Source organism: Coregonus lavaretus (assembly GCF_964263955.1).
Source record: "Coregonus lavaretus genome assembly, contig: HAP1_SCAFFOLD_1807, whole genome shotgun sequence".
Lineage (NCBI taxonomy): Eukaryota > Metazoa > Chordata > Actinopteri > Salmoniformes > Salmonidae > Coregonus > Coregonus lavaretus.
Window position 1 is genome coordinate 31,888 of NW_028164855.1, and position 26,960 is coordinate 58,847.

The window sequence follows — 26,960 nt, forward strand, 5'->3', positions numbered from 1 at the left end:
GATTGGCCCCAGCCCTCATCCCTCAAGCAACTACAGCAGTTTTTAGGGTTGGCTAATTTTTATAGCCGATTTATTGGCAATTTTAGCTCCCTAGCCGCTCCCCTGACAGCCTTCACCCAGACAAGCGTGCGCTCCTTCGCCTGGACCCAGGAAGCGGGGAACGCATTTGATGCGCTTAAACTGCGCTTTACATCGGCCCTGGTCCTAGGGCATCCTGATCCGTCCCTGCCGTTCATTGGGGAGGTGGATGCTTCAGACGTTGCGGTGGGAGCAATCCTGTGTCAGCGGTTCCTCATAGACGGTAAGACTCACCCCTGCTCGTTTTTCTCCCGTCGGCTGTCCCCGGCGGAGTGGAATTACGACGTGGGGAACCGTGAGTTGCTAGCGGTCAAGCTCGCCCTGGGGGAGTGGAGGCATTGGCTAGAGGGGGCTGCATTCGACGTATGGACGGACCATAAGAACTTAGCCTACATTCAGGGGGCCAAGAGGCTCCACTCGCGCAATTCCAGGTGGTCGTTGTTCTTCACCAGGTTCCGATTCACCATCTCATACCATCCTGGTGGAGAGGGACGACCCCATTGTCCCCAACGCCCTGATTGCTGCTCCAGTTTCGTGGGGAATCGATAGGCTGGTCAGAGCAGCGCTACGGTGGGAGCCCGATCCGGGCGGAGGGCCATCGGAGAGGATGTACGTACCCAAGGTGGTGCGCTCGCGACTGCTTCAGTGGGCGCACGTGTCCGACCTCACCAGCCATCTGGAGGGCGCCAGGATGTTGGAGTTCCTGCGTAGGAGGTTCTGGTGGCCATCTGCTGAGGGGGATATGCGGTCCTTCGTGGCTGCTTGCCCGGGGTGCGCACGCACGAAGAGCTCACGTAAGCCCGCGGCAGGGCTGCTCCGACCCCTGCCTATCCCCAAGTGACCCTGGTCCCACATCTCGCAGGATTTAATTTCCGTCCTACCCCTCTCTGATGGATACACAGTCATCCTGGTCATTGTGGACCGGTTCTCGAAGGCTGCCCACCTCATTCCCCTTCCGCAGGCGTAGCCCGGCCCCGTTTTTTTGCCCAGGACAGAGGGTGTGGCTCTCCACGTGGGATCTTCCCCTCCGCGTGGAGTCCAGGAAGCTGTCCCCCAGTTCGTCGGGCCATTCAGAGTGGTCCGGCAAGTCAACCCAGTGGCCTACCGCCTGCAACTTCCCCCCACCATGTGGGTGCATCCTACATTCCATGTGTCCCTCCTCAAGCCCGTCGCCACCTGTCCCCTGGCTCCCCCTCCTCGTCCTGTTCCCCCGCTGCGCCTCGTCGGAGGGCAGCCGGCTTTTACTGTGGACCGGATCCTGGACTGCCGGCTGGTGGAGAGGGGTCTCCAATTTCTGGTGGACTGGGAGGGTTATGGGCCGGAGGAGCGGTCCTGGGTGCCCAGGAGGGACATTCTGGACCCAGGGCTGATAACAACGTCGGGGGGCACTATTACAGGAGGGGGTCGCAGTTCCGTAGCGACCCACTAGATGTCATCCTCCGACAACCTTAGGCACCTCCTCATTCACAATCTGGACTAATCACCTGTGTCTACCTGTTCACCTGTGTATTTATGCCCTCACTTCCCTGTGTTCCCTTGCTCAGTTTTCTCAGTTAGTTTCTCTATGTCCAGAAGGACTACTCAGTGTCTGATCAGAGACCTATGTACAGGTACTTGAGAAGTATTCTCCCTGTTTCGTTATTTGTATCAGTCGTAGGTAGTATTTCGTATTATTGCTGTCAGACGGTTTTTGGAGACTTATTTGCTCCGCCTTTCTTTTATCGTGATAAGTCCGTTATTTTGTATTCTGGCTTTGGGACAACCAGTAAAGATCCTTGTTTCACCATCTCTGCCTACTGCCTACTGTATATCCTGCACCGCACCTGGGTCACACCTCACACCAACCCTTACAGGTAGAGGCGCAAATAGACGTTGTGCAGGGATATTTTGGGGTCGTAAATCAGAGTTTACCAATTGATCGCTGAGATTTCTGCCCCACGAGAATACGACCAAGGGAGGGTCCGAAAACACATTACCAATACTGTCATCGGATCTTAGAATGTGTCAATGTTTGTGAATTATTCCCTTAATTTGTTCAGAGCACTTTGAATAGCGTGTAGTTAGAATGCAATAATGCTTTTTTTTGCGAGACTGTCGTTGAAAGAGATCATGTCTCGATTTGTTTTGAATTTTCTCAATGGCAGTATTAATCTGACCATTTTTGTACTCCCTCTCCTTTAATTTTCTTTGCGTCTCAGCCATATTTCTGTCTTTAATCTGATAGTTTTTTGCAAATTCTTTTGATTAGACAGAATTGGCTGTAGGGCAAACTGTTTTTATTGTGATTTTGCTATTTATTGTAAATGTTTGTAGGCCTATGTAGCCAAATTGTATCTATGATCGTATGCTATCCATTCATGTTTTTTGTATGCTCTGTTTATCTGTGAATTAACCAATGATATCAGGCCACACCCGGCCATGATTACAAACACCTGTGTGTGTCCTTTGACACTATATAAACTAGTGACCCGTAGTGTTTGGCATTATACCCTGATGAAGACAGCTTGTCTGTCGAAACGTTGGTTATTAGGTTATTATATTATTGCATCTGAGCTCATAGAGTGTGAGGCTCTCATTTTCTTTGTCAATAACCTTTTTGGGTTCCATGTAGAACCCTCTGTGGAAAGGGTTCTACATGGAACCCAAAAGGGTTCTACCTGGAACCAAAAAGTGTTATTCAAAGGGTTCTCCTATGGGGACAGCCGAATAACCCTTTTAGGTTCTAGATAGCACCTTTTTTTCTAAGAGTGTAGATTAAGGCTCCTTGTGGATTTGTGATTAACCCCACCTACTGCTTACCATTTAGTCAGTCCTCCATCTTCAATGCAGATGTGGATATAAGGTGAGATAAATAAATGAGAGATTTTAATGATAGGACATTTCACACTGTTTAACTGGTTGGCGTCAGAGAGTTACACCAATCTTGGCTGAATACGCTCATGTTGATGTGTAGAGTGAGTCATCACATTTACTCTGTTATTCCTGTGGCTAACGGTCATAAAAAGACAATTAAAGATGACAAAGATTTTTTGGCACGTCCATTATCCATAACAATCTCTCCGGAGGGATCATCCCCTAAATATTCTGCCTTGTTTTCTTGTCCTGTGTATTGGAGGAGGAGGGAGAGGTCATTACTTGATCTAAAGTCCCATGGTAATTGTAATTAGGGAGGGGGTTGGAGGTAACAGGCGACATGATAATCAATTTGAGGCTGTATTGGAAACGAGCTGCTGGGGTGCTCCAGCTCCCTATGAAGATACCAGATGTCCCCAGCCGTGTGTGGGCCTGTGAAGGGGGAACGGAGTGGAAGGGAGAGACAACAAGAGGGAGGGAAGGAGAGTATGTGCAGGAAAGGCTGCATGAGGCACATACTTTTAGCTGGATAGAGGATTTTTAGGGTGTGAGGATTTTTAGGGTGTGTGTATTGAGTGTGCGTGTTTGCTTGAGAGACAGTGCCATCTGCCAGCAGGACAGTCGGGGTTCAGCAGATGTGTTCTCTGACACTGGGGGCGGGATGAAGAGAGGGTTCTGACACCGTCTACCTCTGTGGGAGGGAGGAGACAGACGGCTGGGTGACTGGACAGCTGCATGGCACATGACACCCACATACGCACATACACACCATTCCACAAATGCGACACACACACACAGACACACGCACGCACAGATGCACATGTCAATACATACTAATACAGTATACATACTCACATGCTCACATAGACAAACATTGAACCTGTTGACACAGATACAGACCTCTTGTCCCAGAGCTCTGGCTTTTACCATTGGACCCTGAGGGGAAATGCCCTTTTGGGGACACAGGAGGGGGTGAAGGTCTGGTCAGGGCTGTCCTCATTTGGGTGGTGACTGGGTTGAGCTGTGTTGGCCAGTGACAGACAGACAGACTGACTGACAGACTTTGACTGACTGACAGACAGACAGACTTCAGGGCCAGCAGATGACAGGAGAGGCAGCTGTAGAGTACTCCAGACAGAGTTCATGTGTCTGGTCATTGAGCAGAGTAGAGCAGAGCAGCACAGACAGACAGAGTGAAGGAGAACTTTCAGATCTCAGTGAAAGGTCACCGTGAGCCCCAGCTGGCAGACCGGCCCGGCCAGTCATCTGCGATTGGCCGCAGGGACCAGCGGGAACCCTGACTGCACATCTACGACCTTTAGAGAAGACACTTCCTGTCTACAGCGCCAGAAACAGTCTGTTAGTGTCTTGACTGAGGAGCGGGTGTGTGGCAGGGATATTCTACTCTAGTCTTCACAGGCTTTAGTGTCTACCAGTTCTCTAGCTTTCCTGGAGCTAAGGTTATCAAATGAAATCAAAGTGTCCGAGAATCTTATTCCCCTTGGTTTATGGGTGTTGCTGCTGGTGGCAAGCACATACAAGCCTGAAAACTAGCAGACACTGTGGTCCTCGATGACATGAGTGTGACAACCCCTAGGAGCAGAGGTGTGACAACCCCTAGGAGCAGAGTGTAAAGCCTGTCTCTTAATTTAGGATAACACCACCTCTGTTACCATGGACAAACCACTGGACCATCCACTGTCCTAATCAAGAGACGTGTTAAATCTTATTAAGACTATTTTCTTTCGGAGTGCGACACGCACTGCTCATCCCAAGCCGACTTCCACCAACCAACCGCTCCTATTTTTAATTGGCGCTCATTAAAGAAAAATGCTGTTGTTGCTCCATTTTCAAAAAAAGTATCTCGAAATGGTAATTAATGGGGCATCTGTAAGAAAGCTGGCAATTAGCGAGACCTGACAGATGAGCAGGCCATGGTGCCGGATGCTTTGATGACTCTGAAGTTCGGGAGAGCTGCATATTTGTTTTGCTTTAAGGGCTGCGGAGAGGAGGGGCACTGTTTGATTTAGGGCTAGAAACAGGGTTAGCAGTAAATGGGCTCCTTGCTTTCAATCAGCAGTGGCCAGGAAGAGATCATTATGCAGTTGTCAAGGTTCCTAAATTATTTACTGTACATTGCTTCTTTTTTCCATCCACTCCAGTGTAAGTTTAGTCACGTGATGCTTAACTCTCCCTAGCACTCCTGTTCATATTATAGTCATATTATAGACAGTATTATCAAAAGAGATTACCAATCCAGAGATGATGGAAAATGAACTAACCCTGTTGTCCTTTTTGTGACAGGCGAGCCCGCGGTGATGAGGGGGAACAACTGTCTGAACGCAGCCAAGGCCTGCAACCTGAACGACACGTGTAAGAAGTACCGCTCGGCCTACATCAGCCCCTGCACCAGCCGTGTCTCCACTGCAGAGGTCTGCAACAAGCGTAAGTGCCACAAGGCCCTGCGACAGTTCTTCGACAAGGTGCCGCCCAAGCACAGCTACGGCATGCTGTTCTGTTCCTGTCCAGCCGGCGACCAGTCAGCCTGCTCTGAGCGCCGGCGCCAAACCATTGTACCAGTCTGCTCCTATGAGGACAAGGAGAAGCCCAACTGTCTCTCCCTGCAGACCTCCTGCAAGACCAACTACATCTGCAGGTACACCAGGATAAACAGTTGTCACAGTACACAAGATTGTACACAGGCATCAAACATATAACATATCTAACAATCACACAGTCTCACGTGTCAGACTCACACCACATTTAAAACACATACCAACCATTGTCAGTGTATGGATAAAACTACATTCCAGTCAACAACAGTTTATTTTCTCAAACCCTTCCCGATAGCATCCTCTGTAATGTGAAGAGGTGCTAGAGACAGATTCCACGTCCTAGCCCGACACCAACGTGGAGGGCTGTCTAAATAAACAGCATGGAGGGTGCTATCATGCCTTCAGAGGTGTTGAGAAACATACCTGGCCCTCATAAAAGCTGTGAAAAACACCATAAACAAACCTATTAAGATAACTGGAGACTATCTTGGGAGATCGCATCAGAAATAAACCATCACCATTCACTAATGCATATAAGCAAACACTAAAGCTACCTACAATAACTGAGAGTATTCAAGTTCAGCAGTGAAACACTCTGCTTTTCTCATCTTTTCTGCGTTAAGTGTTTCATTTATCTGTCATGTAGCAGTATTCTGGCTAGAATTACTGGGAGGCGGAGTGGATGTGTTTGGGTTAAGTGACATCTGTTTCATTGAAAGTAATAGAGGCCATATTGAAATGCAGCGGTACGGACTGGACTCAATGAGTGACGTCTGCCATCACCTCTAGAGCTACAGCTCGCTGTCTGGGATCAAATGGAGGCATTAGTGCAAATAAATTGGGTCCATTTGGATTCCAGCCTCAGGGCTGTGCATTCTTTCTCTATCAGGCTCTCGCTCTCTCTCTCTCTCTCTCTCTCTCTCTCTTGCTCTCGCTCTTCCCCACTCTCACTCTGTCTCTCTCTCTCTCTCTCTCTCTCTCTCTCTCTCTCTCTCTCTCTCTCTCTCTCTCTCTCTCTCTCTCTCTCTCTCTCTCTCTCTCTCACTCTCTCTTTCTCTTCTCTCTCTCTCTATTTCTATCTCCCTCCTTCTGTCTCCCTCTTTCTCCCATTTTATATGTCTTCATTTAGCTAAATGTTCTTGTTCCCACTCTCTTTCCCTTCTCAACATTAGGCGGTAGTAGGTTTTCCAGCTCTATCATGAGAGTGGTATCCAGAGCTCCTCTCTGTTTGTGGGGAAGGATTATAAGACCAGGCGTACCTGCTGGCTGCTCCGTCACCCTATGAGAGTGGTATCACAGAGTGGAATCAACAGCTCTCCCTCTCCTCCCTCTAGCCCAGGAACAGATTGATGAGTACTGTGTGTGTGCTTGTGTTTATAAACCGTACCAATCAGTACCAGTGCTTTGTCTATTTGACAGTCACAGTTAGTCTTATAGGGGAGATAAGATAGTTCAGAGGTTTCACTGTTGTCTTTCAGGTCCCGTCTGGCTGATTTCTTTGCCAACTGTCAGTCTGAGCCACGCTCCCTCTCTGGCTGTCTTAAGGAGAACTACGCTGACTGCCTGCTGTCCTACTCTGGCCTCATCGGTGAGTCTCTCCCCTGTCTCCATTAGTCAACCTTTCCTCACACACATTGATAGGTCTCACTATGGTCTTTCATTTTCTCACTGAATCCTCATACTGTCCCCTGAATGGCTCTCCTTCCTGTTGTTATAGTCATCTGTCACAGAGAGTCCCTTCACCCCCCTCCTATCCTCTCTCTACACTCTTAGAAAAAAGGTTTCCAAAAGGGTTCTTCCGCTGTCCCCATAGGATAACCCTTTTTGGTTCTAGGGATAACCCTATTTGGTTCCATGTAGAACCCTTTTGGGTTCCATGTAGAACCCTCTGTGGAAAGGGTCCTACATGGAACTCAAAAGGGTCCTACATGGAACTCAAAAGGGTTCTACCTGGAACTCAAAAGGGTTCTACCTGGAACCAAAGGAGTTCTACATGGAACCAAAGGGGTTCTACCTGGAACCAAAATGTGTTCTTCAAAGTTTTTTTTTTTTCTAAGAGTGTAGCACAGCACAACCCAACATCACACCACTTCATCCTGCCCCTCCACATCATTTCATGAAATTAACTAATTGTTCCAGAGGAAACTAAGGAAACCAAGACTCAGTTGCAGACAACGCAGTAGAGCGAAAGAATGAGTGTGTGAAAGACAGGAGGTTGTTGGCACCTTAATTGGGGCGAACGGACTCGTGGTAATACTGGAGCGGAATTAGTGGAATGGTAACAAACACATCCAGGTGTTTGATGCCATTCCATTTGCGCCATTCCGGCCATTATTATGAGCCGTTTTCCCCTCAGCAGCCTCCTTTGGTGTGAAAGAGATAAAGAGAAGATTTGTCATCCTTTATCTACCCCTTCTCTCTTCTGTGTGCTGAGAGACCCATCCTGGCTCAATCCATCACATTTTCCTGACTAGCACAGCTGTAGGAGATAGTCCACACAGCAACCAACAAAACGGCAATTAATTTTGCCGCAAAACAAAAAGGGCTTGTTTGGACGGACGCCAGTAGGGGAACAATGCATTAACGGAGTAAGAAATCACTGACTGTAGCTATTTAGTTTACTACAAAGCGGGAGAAATCTAATTCTTCCCACTGCCTTTGGAAATACTTCATATTGTCACTTTTGGAAATACTTCATGATGTTTTAAGTGTTACATGTTGATGAGAGAATTGGATGAAAATAGAGCTGGAAGAAAGTTTTTGCTAATAGTTGCAGTATGATAGGGATTCACCATTACCTGATAGTTTGGTGCAGTGGGAGGCAGAACCTCTTTCACCATACCTCATGACCAGCCAAAAATGCCAATAGGCCATGGCTCTGCCACAGAGGATAGCAAACAAAATGGTAGAAAAACTCTGTTTCTTTAAAGGCCCAGTGCTGTCAAAATTCAGTTTTTCCTGTGTTTGGTATAATATTGTACAACAGCTGTAAATGTGTGAAACAATTTGATCAGTGTTATTTCCTGATAGTTGCTGGTTGAAATACAATCTCCATAGGATCTTCTAATCAGCAGGTTTGCATGGGCGGGAGTTTCGGCTTTACAAAGAGAGTTCCAAACCTCACTGCCAATAACAGCTAGTTTTCAGTTTTCCCCTCCCAACTCAGACTACTCCCAGACAGTCCTAGCAAAATTCTTGCTTGAGAATTTTTGTTTTGCTAAAAAGCTATTTTTGTCCATTTTAATGGACATCTATCACAGTAAGGGACTTAATTGTTACCCAGAAATGATTTGATATTGATATAAAAACGGCTGCATTGGGTAATTTATTGTATTTCCTCCTCCCTCCCAACAGGTACCGTGATGACGCCCAACTACCTGCGCTCTCCTAAGATCAGTGTTGTCCCCTACTGTGACTGTAGCAGCAGTGGCAATGGCAAGGAGGAGTGTGACAAGTTCACAGAGTTCTTCACAGACAACAGCTGCCTCCGTGAGTGACTGACCGCCGATCTCCTGTCCTCTCCTCTCATCTTCATTCTCATACCATTTTCCTGTCTCCTCCACTCTTTCTTTGTGGGTCTCTTGCCAATTATTCATCCCTCTCTCATTGTCCCTTCCTTCATCCTCCGTCCCAAGTGATGCTCCATCTCCCCTGTGAGCAGTAAAGCAGAGACAGAGGAGTAAGGAAGACACAGTGATAAGGCTGTGTGTGTGAATGCATGCACACGTGAATAATATATGTTCTTGTGTGAGTGAGTAGTTCCAATATCCGCATAGCTCTCCCGGATCAGCGATAGCCAGGGCCCAGTTTTTCAAAAAGTGATTTATCTGGATTTCGCCTATCGGATATGATTAAATGCATAGAAATATAATGAATAGAATGGTAATCCCCATTCAAGTCAATTATTCGTCTGCTCTATTCATTCTTTTTCTATGCATTTAATCCTATCCGATAGGCAAAATCCAGATAGATCACTTTTTTAAAACTGGGCCCTGGGCATTGCCTTCTAACTCGGTGGCCCTCCTCTCACATATCAGACAGCTTTAATTAACCAACCCACCCCTCCCTCCCCCGCTCTCTCTCTCTCTCTTTCCATCCACTCCTCCGCTACAGCAATTCCTCCTTTAATAAATACAGCTCCTTCACTATCACAAGGTGTCAGGCCTCTGGAGATAGCAGATCCATGGCTGTGGTGCCTGTCTTTGTGCAATCACAGCTCAACTTCCTCTGCTGGGTATGGCATTGTCTCTCAGCCCTTTTCTTTGTCAAAGCCAGTAGGATCCACTATAGTCACGCTATCACTGACCCTATGAGGAAGTTTGTTTTCATTGTATTATAGAGATAGTGTTATACACAACCTTTTGTTCCCAATGTGACAATGTGCACGACACAGCACTATCACAATAGAGCAATTTCTTTAGTGTCATTGAAGTCTATTTGACCCACTGCTATTGAGAAAAAAAACATGTAAAAATGAGAAGGATTTGGGTTTTAGCTTTGAGAAAGAAAGCCATTGAGATAGTCTCTCTAGATAGACAGGTTGCCTCCCACAATGTACCAATGTACCATACACATCTGCAATTAGACCAACATCAGTTTGGCAGAGAGGAAAGGGAGTGTGGACATCCGTCCAGCGTCATATCCATTCATGTCCTGCCGTAAACATTTTGCAAGTGAGTAGTTTGCATTCGCCATGACGTTTGTGTTACAGGCTGACAACCACTGACTGGCTGTGGCTAAAATTAACAGTGGCTTGCGAAAGTATTCACCCCCCTTGCCATTTTTCCTATTTTGTTGCCTTACAACCTGGAATTAAATCATTTGATTTACACAACATGCCTACCACTTTGCAAAAGTATTCACCCCCCTTGCCATTTTTCCTATTTTGTTGCCTTACAACCTGGAATTAAATCATTTGATTTACACAACATGCCTACCACTTTGAAGATGCAAAATACTTTTTTTTTGTGAAGCAAAACAACTATTCAAAACAACTATTCACCCCCCCAAAGTCAATACTTTGTAGAGCCACCTTTTGCAGCAATTACAGCTGCAAGTCTCTTGGGGTATGTCTCTATAAGCTTGGCACATCTAGCCACTGGGATTTTTGCCCATTCTTCAAGGCAAAACTGCTCCAAGCTCCTTCAAGTTGGATGGGTTCCGCTGGTGTACAGCAATCTTTAAGTCATACCACAGATTCTCAATTGGATTGAGGTCTGGGCTTTGACCAGGCCATTCCAAGACATTTAAATGTTTCCCCTTAAACAACTCGAGTGTTGCTTTCGCAGTATGTTTAGGGTCATTGTCCTGCTGGAAGGTGAACCTCCGTCCCAGTCTCAAATCTCTGGAAGACTGAAACAGGTTTCCCTCAATAATTTCCCTGTTTTTGGCGCCATCCATCATTCCTTCAATTCTGACCAGTTTCCCAGTCCCTGCCGATGAAAAACATCCCCACAGCATGATGCTGCCACCACCATGCTTCACTGTGGGGATGGTGTTCTCGGGGTGATGAGAGGTGTTGGGTTTGCGCCAGACATAGTGTTTACTTGATGGCCAAAAAGCTCAATTTTAGTCTCATCTGACCAGAGTACCTTCTTCCGTATATTTGGGGAGTCTCCCACATGGCTTTTGGCGAACACCAAACGTGTTTGCTTATTTTTTTCTTTAAGCAATGGCTTTTTTCTTGCCACTCTTCCATAAAGCCCAGCTCTGTGGAGTGTACGGCTTAAAGTGGTCCTATGGACAGATACTCCAATCTCCCTGTGTGGAGCTTTGCAGCTCCTTAAGGGTTATCTTTGGTCTCTTAGTTGCCTTTCTGATTAATGCCCTCCTTTCCTGGTCTGTGAGTTTTGGTGGGCGGCCCTCTCTTAGCAGGTTTGTTGTGGTGCCATATTCTTTCAATTTTTTAAAATAATGGATTTAATGGTGCTCCGTGGGATGTTCAAAGTTTCTGATATTTTTTTATAACCCAACCCTGATCTGTACTTCTCCACAACTTTGTCCCTGACCTGTTTGGAGAGCTCCTTGGTCTTCATGGTGCCGCTTGCTTGGTGGTGCCCCTTGCTTAGTGGTGTTGCAGACTCTGGGGCCTTTCAGAACAGGTGTATATATACTGAGATCATGTGACAGATCATGTGACACTTAGATTGCACACAGGTGGACTTTATTTAACTAATTATGTGACTTCTGAAAGTAATTGGTTGCACCAGATCTTATTTAGGGGCTTCATAGCAAAGGGGGTGAATACATACAGTGGGGGAAAAAAGTATTTAGTCAGCCACCAATTGTGCAAGTTCTCCCACTTAAAAAGATGAGAGAGGCCTGTAATTTTCATCATAGGTACACGTCAACTATGACAGACAAAATGAGAAAAATGTTTCCAGAAAATCACATTGTAGGATTTTTTATGAATTTATTTGCAAATTATGGTGGAAAATAAGTATTTGGTCAATAACAAAAGTTTCTCAATACTTTGTTATATACCCTTTGTTGGCAATGACACAGGTCAAACGTTTTCTGTAAGTCTTCACAAGGTTTTCACACACTGTTGCTGGTATTTTGGACCATTCCTCCATGCAGATCTCCTCTAGAGCAGTGATGTTTTGGAGCTGTCGCTGGGCAACACAGACTTTCAACTCCACAGAAAGATTTTCTATAGGGTTGAGATCTGGAGACTGGCTAGGCCACTCCAGGAACTTGAAATGCTTCTTACGAAGCCACTCCTTCGTTGCCCGGGCGGTGTGTTTGGGATCATTGTCATGCTGAAAGACCCAGCCACGTTTCATCTTCAATGCCCTTGCTGATGGAAGGAGGTTTTCACTCAAAATCTCACGATGCATGGTCCCATTCATTCTTTCCTTTACACGGATCAGTCGTCCTGGTCCCTTTGCAGAAAAACAGCCCCAAAGCATGATGTTTCCACCCCCATGCTTCACAGTAGGTATGGTGTTCTTTGGATGCAACTCAGCATTCTTTGTCCTCCAAACACGACGAGTTGAGTTTTTACCAAAAAGTTCTATTTTGGTTTCATCTGACCATATGACATTCTCCCAATCCTCTTCTGGATCATCCAAATGCACTCTAGCAAACTTCAGACGGGCCTGGACATGTACTGGCTTAAGCAGGGGGACACGTCTGGCACTGCAGGATTTGAGTCCCTGGCAGCGTAGTGTGTTACTGATGATAGGCTTTGTTACTTTGGTCCCAGCTCTCTGCAGGTCATTCACTAGGTCACCCCGTGTGGTTCTGGGATTTTTGCTCACCGTTCTTGTGATCATTTTGACCCCACAGGGTGCGATCTTGCGTGGAGCCCCAGATCGAGGGAGATTATCAGTGGTCTTGTATGTCTTCCATTTCCTAATAATTGCTCCCACAGTTGATTTCTTCAAACCAAGCTGCTTACCTATTGCAGATTCAGTCTTCCCAGCCTGGTGCAGGTCTATAATTTTGTTTCTGGTGTCCTTTGACAGCTCTTTGGTCTTGGCCATAGTGGAGTTTGGAGTGTGACTGTTTGAGGTTGTGGACAGGTGTCTTTTATACTGATAACAAGTTCAAACAGGTGCCATTAATACAGGTAACGAGTGGAGGACAGAGGAGCCTCTTAAAGAAGAAGTTACAGGTCTGTGAGAGCCAGAAATCTTGCTTGTTTGTAGGTGACCAAATACTTATTTTCCACCATAATTTGCAAATAAATTCATTAAAAATCCTACAATGTGATTTTCTGGAGAAAAAAAATCTCAATTTGTCTGTCATAGTTGACGTGTACCTATGATGAAAATTACAGGCCTCTCTCATCTTTTTAAGTGGGAGAACTTGCACAATTGGTGGCTGACTAAATACTTTTTTCCCCACTGTATGCACGCACCACTTTTCCGTTATAGATTTTTTAGCATTTTTTTAAACAAGTTTTTTTTCTTTTCACTTCACCAATTTGGACTATTTTGTGTATGTCCATTACATGAAAGCTACATAAAAATCAATTTAAATTACAGGTTGTAATGCAACAAAATAGGAAAAACACCAAGGGGGGTGAATACTTTTGCAAGGCACTGTATCTTCGTCCGCATTGTGTCTGCCAGTAAACACAGTCCGCCTATGTCATGTTTCCGAGGGGATTAATTTAAAGTCCTGCATCCAAACTTTTGGAAGAGCTGTCTGTCTGAAGAGCACCTTCCCCAAATATTTTTTCTCCTGCCAAGAAAATCTGACATGATTCCCAGACCTAGTACTGTGGTTAATAGGGGTGCTTTGCTCAGTCACTACATGTCTCTGGACTCCTCAAGACATTCAGGAAGAGCCTGTGAAGCTTGTTCGGGTTAAACTGTGTCCATCTCTCCCTCTATCCCATTTTACATTTACATTTTAGTCATTTAGCAGACGATCTTATACAGAGGGACTTACAGTTAGTGCATTCATTTTAAGGTAGCTAGGTAAGACAACCACATATCACAGTCAATAAAGCAGCTATCAGCAAAGTCAGTGCTAGTAAGAAAACAGCTAACTTCCTGCAATTGTACACATTTGCCATGATGCTGAGAGAAACATTTGCTGATTTAAAGCTCATTTCCTGCATTTCCACAATTTTTGCCAAGGGGCAGACAGAATAATTTGCAGTTTTGTAGCTAATCCCATGCTATCTTACACATTTTGCCATGGCTTATGACGTGTTCATATGCTATCTGGGTGGGCCCGACCTCCAGGATGCCCCCAACCAACGTGTTCATATGCTATCTGGGGGGGCATCACCAACCCCTGCGTGCCTGTTCGGTAATCCGGCCCTGAGTGCAAGTGTTGAGCATAGACTGAAAGTAGGGAGGTGCAGCTCCCCTTGCTGCTCCGTAGGCAAGCACCAGGTCATGAAATGGATGTGAGCTTCAATTGGGAGCCAGTGGAGAGTGTGGAGGAGCGGGGTGACGTTGGAGAACTTGGAAAGGTTGAACACCAGGCGGGAAGAGTTTCAGGGGTTTGATGGCACTAGCGGAGAGCACAGCCTCTGATCCCCTCAGAGATACCAAGGCATGGCTAAACCCTCTCCGTCTCTCTCTCTCTTCCTCCCTCCCTCTCTCTCTCTCTCTCTCTCTCTTCCTCCCTCCCTCCCTCCTCTCTCTCTCTCTCTCTCTCTCTCTCTCTCTCTCTCTCTCTCTGTCTCTCTCTGTCTCTCTCTCTCTCTCTCTCTTCCTCCCTCCCTCCCTCTCTCCTCTCTCCCTCTCTCTCTCTCTCTCTCTCTCTCTCTCTGTCTCTCTGTCTCTCTGTCTCTCTCTTTCTCTCTCTCTCTCTCTCTCTCCCTCCCTCCCTCTCTCTCTCTCTCTCTCTCTCTCTCTCTCTCTCTCTCTCTCTCTCTCTCTCTCTCTCTCTCTCTCTCTCTCTCCCTCTCTCTCTCTCGCTCTCTCTCTCTCTCTCTCTCTCTCTCTCTCTCTCTCTCTCTCTCTCTCTCTCTCTGTCTCTCTGTCTCTCTCTTTCTCTCTCTGTCTCTCCCGCTCTTCCTCTCTCTCTGTCTCTCTCTGTTTCTCTCTCTCTCTCTCTCTCTCCCTCTCCCTCTGTTTCTCTATCTTCCTCTACTGTCCCCTCTCAGCACCAATGTTCCCTCTAATTTTTTCCGGGACAGAGCAAATTTAAGGTCTGCTGAGCGCAAACTTGAACGTTGTGAAAATTCTATGCAACTTTCAGCGTGCGTTTACTGTGAACACTGAGGCTGTACCCACTTTAAGTTACAGTTTTAACAATGGCCATGCAGGATACTGTGGCTATTTGATCATAATGTAGGCCTACCAGAGTGGCCTACCATCAAAACAATGGAGAAAATGCATCCCATAACATTTTAACATGGAAATAGCTGTTCTATTATTCAGCCTACAGTAGCAGCCAATGTATGGTGTTCAATGTAGGCCAATGAGGCATTTGAAAAAAAAACATACAGGGCTTGATATTAACCTGTTTATCCACTTTATCCAGACAAGGAGGAGTCTGAAAATGCTGTTGTGTTGTTTGATGCAAGAAACCACTTTACAAATAAAATGCATTATTATTCTCATACCATTATTACAGCGAATCAGACAAATTATGCTACCCTCTGCCTATTGGCTACTTAGCTTATTCAAGCCTGTCTCAAAATACAACAAAATACAATTGAAGAATGCCAAGAGTGTGCAAAGCTGTCATCAAGGCAAAGGGTGGCTACTTTGAAGAATCAAAAATATAAAATATGTTTTGATTTGTTCAACACTTTTTTGGTTACTACATGATTCCATATGTGTTATTTCATAGTTTTGATGTATATATATATATATATATACACAGTACCAGTTTGGACACACCTACTCATTCAAGGGTTTTTCTTTATTTTGACTATTTTCTACATTGTAGAATAATAGTGAAGACATCAAAACTATGAAATAACACATATGGAATCATGTAGTAACCAAAAAAGTGTTGAACAAATCAAAATATATTTTATATTTGAGATTCTTCAAATAGCAACTCTTTGCCTTGATGACAGCTTTGCACACACTTGGCATTCTCTCAACCAGCTTCATGAGGTAGTCACCTGAAATGCATTTCAATTGTATTTTTTTATTTGTTTTATTTAACCTTTTATTTAACTGGGTAGGCCAGTTGAGAACAAGTTCTCATTTACAACTGCGACCTGACCAAGATAAAGCAAAGCAGTGCGATAAAAACAACAACAACAACACAGAGTTACACATGGGATAAACAAAACATACAGTCAATAACACAAATAGAAAATATATATACAGTGTGTGCAAATGTAGTAAGTTATGGAGGTAAGGCAATAAATAGACCATAGTGCAAAATAATTACAATTTAGTATTAACACTGGAGTGATAGATGTGCAGAAGATGATATGCAAATAGAGATACTGGGGTGCAAATTAGCAAAATAAATAACAATATGGGGATGAGGTAGTTGGGTGGGCTAATGACAGATGGGCTGTGTACAGGTGCAGTGATCGGTAAGCTGCTCTGACAACTGACGCTTAAAGTTAGTGAGGGAGATAAGAGTCTCCAGCTTCAGAGATTTTTGCAGTTCGTTCCAGTCATTAGCAGCAGAGAACTGGAAGGAATGGCGGCCAAAGGAGGTGTTGGCTTTGGGGATGACCAGTGAGATATACCTGCTGGAGCGCATACTACAGGTGGGTGTTGCTATGGTGACCAATGAGCTAAGATAAGGCGGGGATTTGCCTAGCAGAGATTTATAGATGACCTGGAGCCAGTGGGATTGGCGACGAATATGTAGTGAGGGCCAGCCAACGAGAACGTACAGGTCACAATGGTGGGTAGTATATGGGGCTTTGGTGACAAAACGGATGGCACTGTGATAGACTACATCCTATTTGCTGAGTAGAGTGTTGGAGGCTATTTTGTAAATGACATCGCCGAAATCAAGGATCGGTAGGATAGTCAGTGTTACGAGGGCATGTTTGGCAGCATGAGTGAAGGAGGCTTTGTTGCGAAATAGGAAGCAGATTCTAGATTTAACTTTGGATTGGAGATGCTTAATGTGAGTCTGGAAGGAGAGTTTACGGTCTAACCAGACACCTAGGTATTTGTAGTTGTCCACATATTCTAAGTCAGACCCGCCGAGAGTAGTGATTCTAGTTGGGTGGGCGGGCGGGTGCAAGCAGCGTTCGATTGAAGAGCATGCATTTCGTTTTTACTAGTGTTTAAGAGCAGTTGGAGGCTACGGAAGGAGTGTTGTATGGCATTGAAGCTTGTTTGGAGGTTTATTAACACAGTGTCCAATGAAGGGCCAGATGTATACAAAATGGTGTCGTCTGCATAGAGGTGGATCTGAGAGTCACCAGCAGCAAGAGCGACATCATTGATATACACAGAGAATAGAGTCGGCCCGAGAATTGAACCCTGTGGCACCCCCATAGAGTCTGCCAGAGGTCCAGACAACAGGCCCTCCGATTTGACACATTGAACTCTATCTGAGAAGTAGTTGGTGAACCAGGCGAGGCAGTCATTTGAGAAACCAAGGCTATTTAGTCTGCCAATAAGAATGCAGTGATTGACAGAGTCGAAAGCCTTGGCCAGGTCGATGAAGACGGCTGCACAGTACTGTCTTTTATCGATCGCGGTTATAATATCGTTTAGGACCTTGAGCGTGGCTGAGGTGCACCCATGACCAGCTTGGAAACCAGATTAGGGCTATCTTCTGTATACCCCCCCCCCCCCTACCTTGTTACAATTAACAGGTGTGCCTTCTCAAAAGTTAATTAGTGGAATTTATTTCCTTCTTAATGCGTTTGAGCCAATCAGTTATGTTGTGACAAGGTAGGGGGGGTATACATAAGATAGCCCTATTTGGTAAAATGGCAAGTCCATATTATGGCAAGAACAGTTCAAATAAGCAAAGAGAAACGAAAGTTAATCATTTCAAGAACTTTAAAAGTTTCTTCAAGTGCATTCGCAAAAACCATCAAGCGCTATGATGAAACTGGCTCTAATGAGGACTGCGACAGGAATAAAAGACCCAGAGTTATCTCTGCTGCAGAGGATAAGTTCATTAGAGTTACCAGCCTCAGAAATTGCAGCTCAAATAAATGCTTCATAGAGTTCAAGTAACAGACACATCTCAACATCAACTGTTCAGAGGAAACTGTGTGAATCAGGCCTTCGTCGTCGAATTGCTGCAAAGAAACCACTACTAAAGGACACCAATAAGAAGAAGAGACCTGCTTGTGCCAAGAAACATGAGCAATGGACATTAGACTGGTGGAAATTTGCCCTTTGGTCTGATGAGTCCAAATTGGAGATTTTTGGTTCCAACCGCTGTGTCTTTGTGAGACGCGGTGTGGGTGAACGGATGATCTCCGCACGTGTATTTCCCACCATAAAGCATGGAGGAGGAGGTGTTATGGTGTGGGGGTGCTTTGCTGGTGACACTGTCTGTGATTTATTTAGAATTCAAGGCACACTTAACCAGCATGGCTACCACAGCATTCTACAGCGATATGTGTTCCCATCTGGTTTGGGCTTAGTGGGACTATCATTTGTTTTTCAACATGACAGTGACCAAGAAGGAGAGTGATGGAGTGCTGCATCAGATGACCTGGCCTCCACAATCCCCCGACCTCAACCCAATTGAGATGGTTTGGGATGAGTCAGACCACAGAGTGAAGGAAAAGCAGCCAACAAGTGCTCAGCATATGTGGGAACTCCTTCATGACTGTTGGAAAAGCATTCCATGTGAAGCTGGTTGAGATAATTCCAAGAGTGTGCAAAGCTGTCATCAAGGCAAAGGGTGGCTATTTGAAGAATCTCAAATATAAAATATATTTTTATTTGTTTTAACACTTTTTTGTTTACTAGATGATTCCATATGTGTTATTTCATAATTTTGATATCTTCACTATTATTCTACAATGTAAAAAAATGTCAAAATACAGAAAAACCCTTGAATGAGTAGGTGGGTCCAAACTTTTGACTGGTAGTGTATATATAAAATAATCTCTCCTCACATCAACCCTCAGCACTTTGATGCGCGAGTCCAGTTATTTATATGCCGACCTCACGCTGCAACAAGCTTCTGATTGTCAGAGTCAATACTCCTGGCCACCATTGATTGGCAGATGTGTGAAGCAAATGCGCGTGCCCACAGAACAGTCGAGGGAGGGTGTGAGAGAAACATCCGCAGGAGCTCAGCCATCCACATAAAGAGATGCGCGTGCAATTTTTGAACTGGGAACATTTTCACGCTGGGAGAGATTTTACAGGATGACGTCACAACCAGAACACAATCAGAACGATCAGAACGATTGGGAACTATTTCACGCTGAGAAGATTTTTACATGACACTTAGCAGTCTCGGGGGGCTAGTGCGCGCAGCTTTGAGGCAACATTGGTCAGCACTAACACACAGTGACAGATACGCTCCCATACACCCGTCAGTGCTGGTATGGGTCCTGGAGATGTGACAGGGCCTTGCTCCTGCCCCTTAACCAGGGGGCTAGCGGGAGGGCTCGGTCCACTCACGGAAAGCTATTTTGGAAGGCATTAGAAGACAAAGCGTAGCTGCTGATTTGTGTCATCTCATGCTAAGTATACATTGTTCCTTGTTAAGGATCCTCTACTGCATTTCCCTCTAGGTCAGCAGAGTAAAGTACTGTTGTTCTCTTGCACCACTCTTCAATCCAGTACAGTGATGGTGGTTCAGTATTTGTCATACAGCTTTATTCAGCCGTGACAATAGGCATTACAGGGTTGTTACACGACCAAAAAAGGAAGTGAGAGAAGAGAAGGAGAGAGTTACTTCTGCTAGATGGTACATATAGAGTGGTTGGTGGTTTATTTGCCGGTAGCAGTGGCATTGTGAGAAAGAATATCCCAACAGAGAGGTCACACTGAGTAACCCACAGCATTATCACGGGGCATCCACCCTCTGTTCTCCTGAGAAACCACGTATGCGATCAGTAATGGCCCTATTCTTCTGGCCAACAGCCTGAGTGGAACTCCAGCGGGCACATTGGCAAGGTTCCTTTATGCCACGTCTAACCACTCACTCCTAGTTCAAAAGATCAGAGATTAGTGTTACCTCTCTCCTATAAAAACCCTCTTGTCGGAGGAGACTCGCTTTTAACTATGTCCTTCAATAGTATATCCAATCCCAATACTAATTGATTGTATCTTTGTTCTGTATGACTACGCAATGCAAACACCAAAACTCAGACTATTGCAATAATGTGAATGTTAATTGTTAAATAAAGACTACAGTGCCCAATTTCGGGATAACGTTGGCTAGTTTGCAAGCTACTTCCAGACACAAATGAGAGAACACTTCACTCTGACCGTTTTACTCGCCCTAGCAGAGCTGGTTAGGCAGTTTTCATGTCACCCAGAGCGTTGGTGACTGTAACTGTGCTGCTGGCAACAATTTAATTGCACTTTTTTGCCGACGTTTACTGACACCGGCCATATTCAACTTGTGTTGTGCGTTCGTAAATTCATCAGTTATTCTGCGCTCTGGCACACTCAGGTGAGAGTGCTCTGAAATCGGAGTAGATAGCCAGAGTGAATTTACGAACGCACCCACATAGATCGCTGGATTCCTATTGAGCAGGCAGTTCTAAATACATAACTTTCATAGCTCTACGATAAAGAATGCGACCTACACACTTCCTTAAACCTAAAATAAGTAAAGGAGTAATTTTGTGTGGAAGTCAAAAACTTTTTTTTACATTGGCGACAGACACAACACACATCAGTAGAACATTTTCACAGCGCATCTCTCCTTGTCGAGAGGGTGGACACATGCTGTTTAAATGGACAACATTTTTATTTACACGCTCACAAATTTCACAAATTTTGACAATCACTAATGTCATGATATTTTGGGTACAGTAATAAAGAAGGTGATATATTTTGGGTAGATGTTCCTAAAACTGATTGTAACTATATATATATATATAGACATATATAGACATGTTATAAAGTATGGACAGGCTTATTCATTCACGTCATGAATTCACTATGAAATCATCATATTAGTATAGTTTATTATACTTTTATTGTGTTATAGATCATATGGGTTGAAAAGTGTTTTTTCTCAGACATAAATGAACAATTCCAGGTGAAAGCCAAAGGCCATAGCTTTCTGGGTGGGGGCACTACTACATTATTCAAAATATTGCCTTCTTGCTAGATTAATGAATACAGCCATAGCAAAACAGTGCAAAATGGGCCTATTTGTTTGGTTCAACAGAGGGCCACTGCGCACTAATACCTGTCTGTCAGTGTTTTGGTTGATGTAAATGTCACTGAGTGATGTGATATCATGTTTACCCATGTGCTGTTTGCACTTGTTGAAGGTCGGGCAAATTACATTTTCCTGTCAGGGAAACGATTAAGTCGCAGATTCTACAGATTCCAGGCTGTTTGCACTCAGTGTGATATTCCCTGTGTTTAAACATGGGCTTTATCTCCTCTCTCCTCTTGGTAAGACAAACACTGCATTCCTGTGCAGAACAACTTGCCTGGCCTTCCTGGGTGTCTGGATTCTAACATTGCTCAGTGTTTGCAGAGTAAAGGTTCAGTGTTCAACCCCACTCTCGTCTGTCAGCAAGAACAGGACACTCTTAGTAAAAAGGGTTCCTAAAGGGTTCTTTGGTTGTCCCCATAGGAGAACCCTTTTTGGTTCCAGGTAGAACCCTTTTGGGTTCCATGTAGAACCGTCTGTGGAAAGGGTTCTACATGGAACCCAAAAGGTTATAACTGGAACCAAAAGGGTTCTACCTGGAGCCAAAAAGGGTTATCCTATGGGGACAGCCGAAGAACCCTTTTAGGTTCTAGATAGCACCTTTCTTTCTAAGAGTGTAGTCGATGCCTGTAGGAATACACTCATCCTATTAGGAGTGAATTAAAGTATGTATTCTCAGGGGCTTGACTAGCAGGTTATACATGTCAGTATTTCTCAAGTGCTGCTGATTGCTTCAGCAGGGTTCCTCAAACTCCATTGAAACCCCTGACATGGAGCTAGAGCTAAATAGGAGTTAAACTCACAGCACAAGCTTTGTGCCTAAATTCGAGCCCAAACAAGAAAAGCACCTCATCAGCCGTGACAGACGACACAGTCTAACACTGTGTCTCTAATTAGTCTTTGTCGGAGAACAAAGCTCCGTAAAAGACCATATCAACAAATTCAATACACTCATCAGGCCGCCGTTGTGCTAGCACAAAGCATTAGGGCACTAGGATAGGCTCAGTGGCACACCCGCTTTCTTCACAGCAAGATAATAAAATCAGCTCTAATTGATTCACTCACAGCCAGCATTTAAGAGATGTGGCCCTTTACAGCGTTAGACGATTCAAGCCTAAATGAGCTGACAAGTAAATCAAAAAAATAAAAAACTGGAAAAAGAAGCCATGTAAATGTCCGTTCTTTTCCAAAGTGTTGGCTCACAGTTTAAGTGGATTCAATGACCCAGGGAGAAGATAGTTTTATTATTCTGTGAGAGGTGCATAACGCTGATCCATCTAGCTTCAGATCTGCCTGTCTGCTTCACTTCAAAGATAGACCAGGAACATTGTATGCACACTAATGGGTTGGGTAAAAGGCCACATCATCACTTTGTTATTATTATTATTGTTATGGCCCTAGCTAAAATATTCATATCCCTCAGCCAAACTAAAGCGCACTCACTAGGGTTGTAGTTTAGAAATTATTTTTTCCCCCGGTGTATTTCCATATAATTAGATTGTTCTCTCCCACCTATTCCATAGTGTTTGGGAAAGATAGCCTAATAATACCCCTTAGGGGAAATGGATGTTGTTTTACTCCAGTAATGGCTTTATGAAAAGCTTTAGGTTTTGGACAGATGTAGTCTCTTACAAACAAGTCCACACATACACACATGGGCTTCTCTCTCCCGCTCCTGCTCTCTACAACATTGATGTCTAACACAGTGTCTGGTCTTTCTGTAGGCAATGCCATCCAGGCGTTTGGGAACGGGACAGACGTGGGAGTGTGGCAGCCCATGCAACCGGTGCAGACCACCACTTCCACCACCACTCCTTCCCAGAAGGCTAAGGACCGCTCCCCCAACTCACTGGATGTCACCACAAACACCAATAATCTCAAGACAGGGGACGAGTCCCTCTACCACTTCTGTGGCAGCTTGCAGGTGAGTGTTCCACCAGCTGGTTAACACAGGTGACGGCCTGCCTGACCGCCAGCCAGCCGACCCCCCCCCCTCCTGATGAGGTCCTGCGTCCCTGGATGCTTTGCTAGCGCCATTTGAAAGGGCATTCATATGCTAATATGACAAATTAGAATAGATTACCCCAATTGATCTGGACGGGGGATAAATAGTGTTCAGGTCCAGGGGTGGAGTGGGAGTTATCTCTGTGATGTTGTCAGGGTGACTCCTGGCTTAGACAACCTGCTGGAGATGGATCTGTCAATGTTACAGACACTGATGTTGTATCAGAGTTCAGAATGGTTGATCGGGCTTTCAGTGATGATTTACATGAGCTGAGGTTATTAAGATGAACATCTAAGATTGTAACTCGATCAGTGGGAATTGTTGTCTTTCTGGTCAAAATACAAAAGGATTCAACAAAACAAACTCAGTTCTATATCAACCATGTGATGTAACTGACACTAAAATGTTTCACAGTACTATGTCCAACAAGGCTACTGTCATAGATACACACACTCTCTAATCAGAGGAAATCTCTCACTTCGCAAGGACTTCCAAATACACACACAACACACACCACACACACACAAATACATACAGTACATACACCCAAACACCCAAACACACACACACACACACTGTTAGCCCTGTTTGCTCTGGAGCGTGTGTTGAGCAGGGACGGCTGTCAGAGGCAGACAAGCTCTTTCTAATCACACACTCAGGGGACGGGCCTGTAAGAACACTCACTCCGCTCTCCTCTCGTCATCGATTAGAACCCCTCTGTGCTGGCACTGGCAGACAGTTTTACCACTTGTGCAAACCAATGACTCAGGACCCCACCTAGACTACTAGCCCAAATACAACGTCTCCCTGTGTGAGGATCTCTATGTGAGCAGCTTGAAATATGTGCATTTTTCTGCTTCCTTTTGTTAATTTTCAAAAATCTAATTTAGCTCCACTATGTATTCCTCAAACTGCCAGGACATTTTTTTTTACCATAAGCTTCTAACTGAATTAGGAAGGGTTCTCTTTGTCTTGCGAGAGGGTTTTGCCTCTCTTTGCCTCTCTTTGTGTGTGTTGAAAGTGGCGAGGCAGAAATGCCTTTCGTCCCACGTCGGAGATTAAAGTCAGGTGGCTCCTAGCGTATCTAAGAACCAGAAACAAAAGGAAGGAGAGTCTGTTCTGTTGCTGCTGAGCTCAGCAGGGCCTGTAGCGCTCCCCACCTGGGCCTGAAAGTTAAGAGCAGCAAAACAGATCATTCACTGTGGACCCCAGAGGTGATTCAGTTTTACTTACGAATAGTTAATATGTAAAACGTATGAATTCAAACAGAATTTCTGCATCAACATCCCCAGTGGGTGAAATTGGTTGCAATGACGTCTTTTGTAACGTCATGGTCAGGTTATATACTGATTTTATTAGAACATTTTTTACTTGGTAATCTGGTTACAGGTTATTAGTATTTAACACCTTACACATACACCACAAGTCAAACGTTTGGACCCACCTACTCATTCAAGGGTTTTTCTTTATTTTTACTATTTTGTACATTGTAGAATAATAGTGAAGACATCAAAACTATGAAATAACACATAGGGAATCATGTAGTAACCAAAACAGTGTTAAACATATCAAAATATATTTTATATTTGAGATTCTTCAAATAGCCACCTTTTGCCTTGATGACAGCTTTGAATACTCTTGGCATTCTCTCAACCAGCTTCATGAGGTAGTCACCTGGAATGCATTTCAATTAACAGGTGTGCCTTCTTAAAAGTTTAATTTGTGGAATTTCTTTCCTTAATGCGTTTGAGCCAATCAGTTGTGTTGTGACAAGGTGGGGGGGTATACTGAAGATAGCCCTATTTGGTAAAACACCAAGTCCATATTATGCAAGAACAGCTCAAATAAGCAAAGAGAAACGACAGTCCATCATTACTTTAAGACATGAAAGTCAGTCAATATGGAACATTTCAAGAACTTTGAAAGTTTCTTCAAGTGCAGTCGCAAAAACCATCAAACTATGATGAAATTGTCTCTCATGAGGACCGCCAAAGGAATTGAAGACCCAGAGTTACCTCTACTGCAGAAGATAAGTTCATTAGAGTTACCAGCCTCTGGTTAAGGCACACTTAACCAGCATGGCTAACACAGCATTCTTCAGCGATACGCCATCCCATCTGGTTTGGGCTTAGTGGGACTATCAATTGTTTTTCAACAGGACAAAAACCCAACACACCTCCAGGCTGTGTAAGGGCTATTTGACCAAGACGGAGAGTGATGGAGTGCTGCATCAGATGACCTGGCCTCCACAATCCCCCGCCTCAACCCAATTGAGATGGTTTGGGATGAGTTGGACCGCAGAGTGAAGGAAAAGCAGCCAACAAGTGCTCAGCATATGTGGGAACTCCTTCAAGACCATTGGAAAAGCATTCCAGGTGAAGCTGGTTGAGAGAATGCCAAAAGTGTGCAAAGCAGTCATCAAGGCAAAGGGTGGCTATTTGAAGAATCTCAAATATAAAATATATTTTGATTTGTTTAACACTTTTTTGTTTACTAGATGATTCCATATGTGTTATTTCATAGTTGTGATGTCTTCCCTATTATTCTACAATATAGAAAATAGTAAAAATAAAGAAAAACCCTGGAATGAGTAGGTGTGTCCAAACTTTTGACTGGCACTGTATATGTAGTCGTAAAGGATGCAGGTCTGATTCTCCTTCCGTAGATGATGCATGGTGGTGTATCTGAAACAATAACCGCATGCCCTGTCAAGCTGATGGATGGTTTAGGCCAGCGGGAGATAAATGAATTGTGGGACAGCTCTGGGTTCCATTCAGTGAGCAATGACAAACATCTGTAATTTCCCTCTGCTGTGTCCCATCCAGCTCCCACTACAGCCAAATCCACATACCCTCACACTGTCTTCTACACTCCCACATTACATTGATCAAGACTAGCTACAGTGAGGGAAAAAAGTATTTGATCCCCTGCTGATTTTGTACGTTTGCCCACTGACAAAGAAATGATCAGTCTATAATTTTAATGGTAGGTTTATTTGAACAGTGAGAGACAGAATAACAAAAAAATCCAGAAAAACTCATGTCAAAAATGTTATAAATTGATTTGCATTTTAATGAGGGAAATAAGTATTTGACCCCCTCTCAATCAGAAAGATTTCTGGCTCCCAGGTGTATTTTATACAGGTAAAGAACTGAGATTAGGAGCACACTCTTAAAGGGAGTGCTCCTAATCTCAGCCTGTTACCTGTATAAAAGACACCTGCCCACAGAAGCAATCAATCAATCAGATTCCAAACTCTTCACCATGGCCAAGACCAAAGAGCTCTCCAAGGATGTCAGGGACAAGATTGTAGACCTACACAAGGCTGGAATGGGCTACAAGACCATCGCCAAGCAGCTTGGTGACAACAGTTGGTGCGATTATTCGCAAATGGAAGAAACACAAAATAACTGTCAATCTCCCTCTGCCTGGGGATCCATGCAAGATCTCACCTCGTGGAGTTGCAATGATCATGAGAACGGTGAGGAATCAGCCCAGAACTACACGGGAGGATCTTGTCAATGATCTCAAGGCAGCTGGGACCATAGTCACCAAGAAAACAATTGGTAACACACTACGCCGTGAAGGACTGAAATCTTTCAGGGCCCGCAAGGTCCCCCTGCTCAAGAAAGCACATATACAGGCCCGTCTGAAGTTTGCCAATGAACATCTGAATGATTCAGAGGAGAACTGGGTGAAAGTGTTGTGGTCAGATGAAACCAAAATCGAGCTCTTTGGAATCAACTCAACTC

General features: G+C 44.6%; 1 protein-coding gene across 1 annotated transcript in view; it reads left to right on the top strand.

Annotated features, from left to right (window-relative positions):
* Window positions 1-685: 685 nt before the first annotated feature.
* The window catches only part of LOC311115062 (GDNF family receptor alpha-1-like), a gene marked incomplete at both ends in the record, with an annotated part of 28,846 nt that continues 2,571 nt past the window's right edge, over window positions 686-26,960 (top strand). The window contains 5 exons of the mRNA XM_084190273.1: window positions 686-872; window positions 5,236-5,587; window positions 6,965-7,074; window positions 8,841-8,975; window positions 22,928-23,127. Of these exons, the coding sequence (XP_084046399.1) occupies window positions 686-872; window positions 5,236-5,587; window positions 6,965-7,074; window positions 8,841-8,975; window positions 22,928-23,127 (984 nt within the window). The remainder of the gene's footprint in view (window positions 873-5,235; window positions 5,588-6,964; window positions 7,075-8,840; window positions 8,976-22,927; window positions 23,128-26,960) is intronic.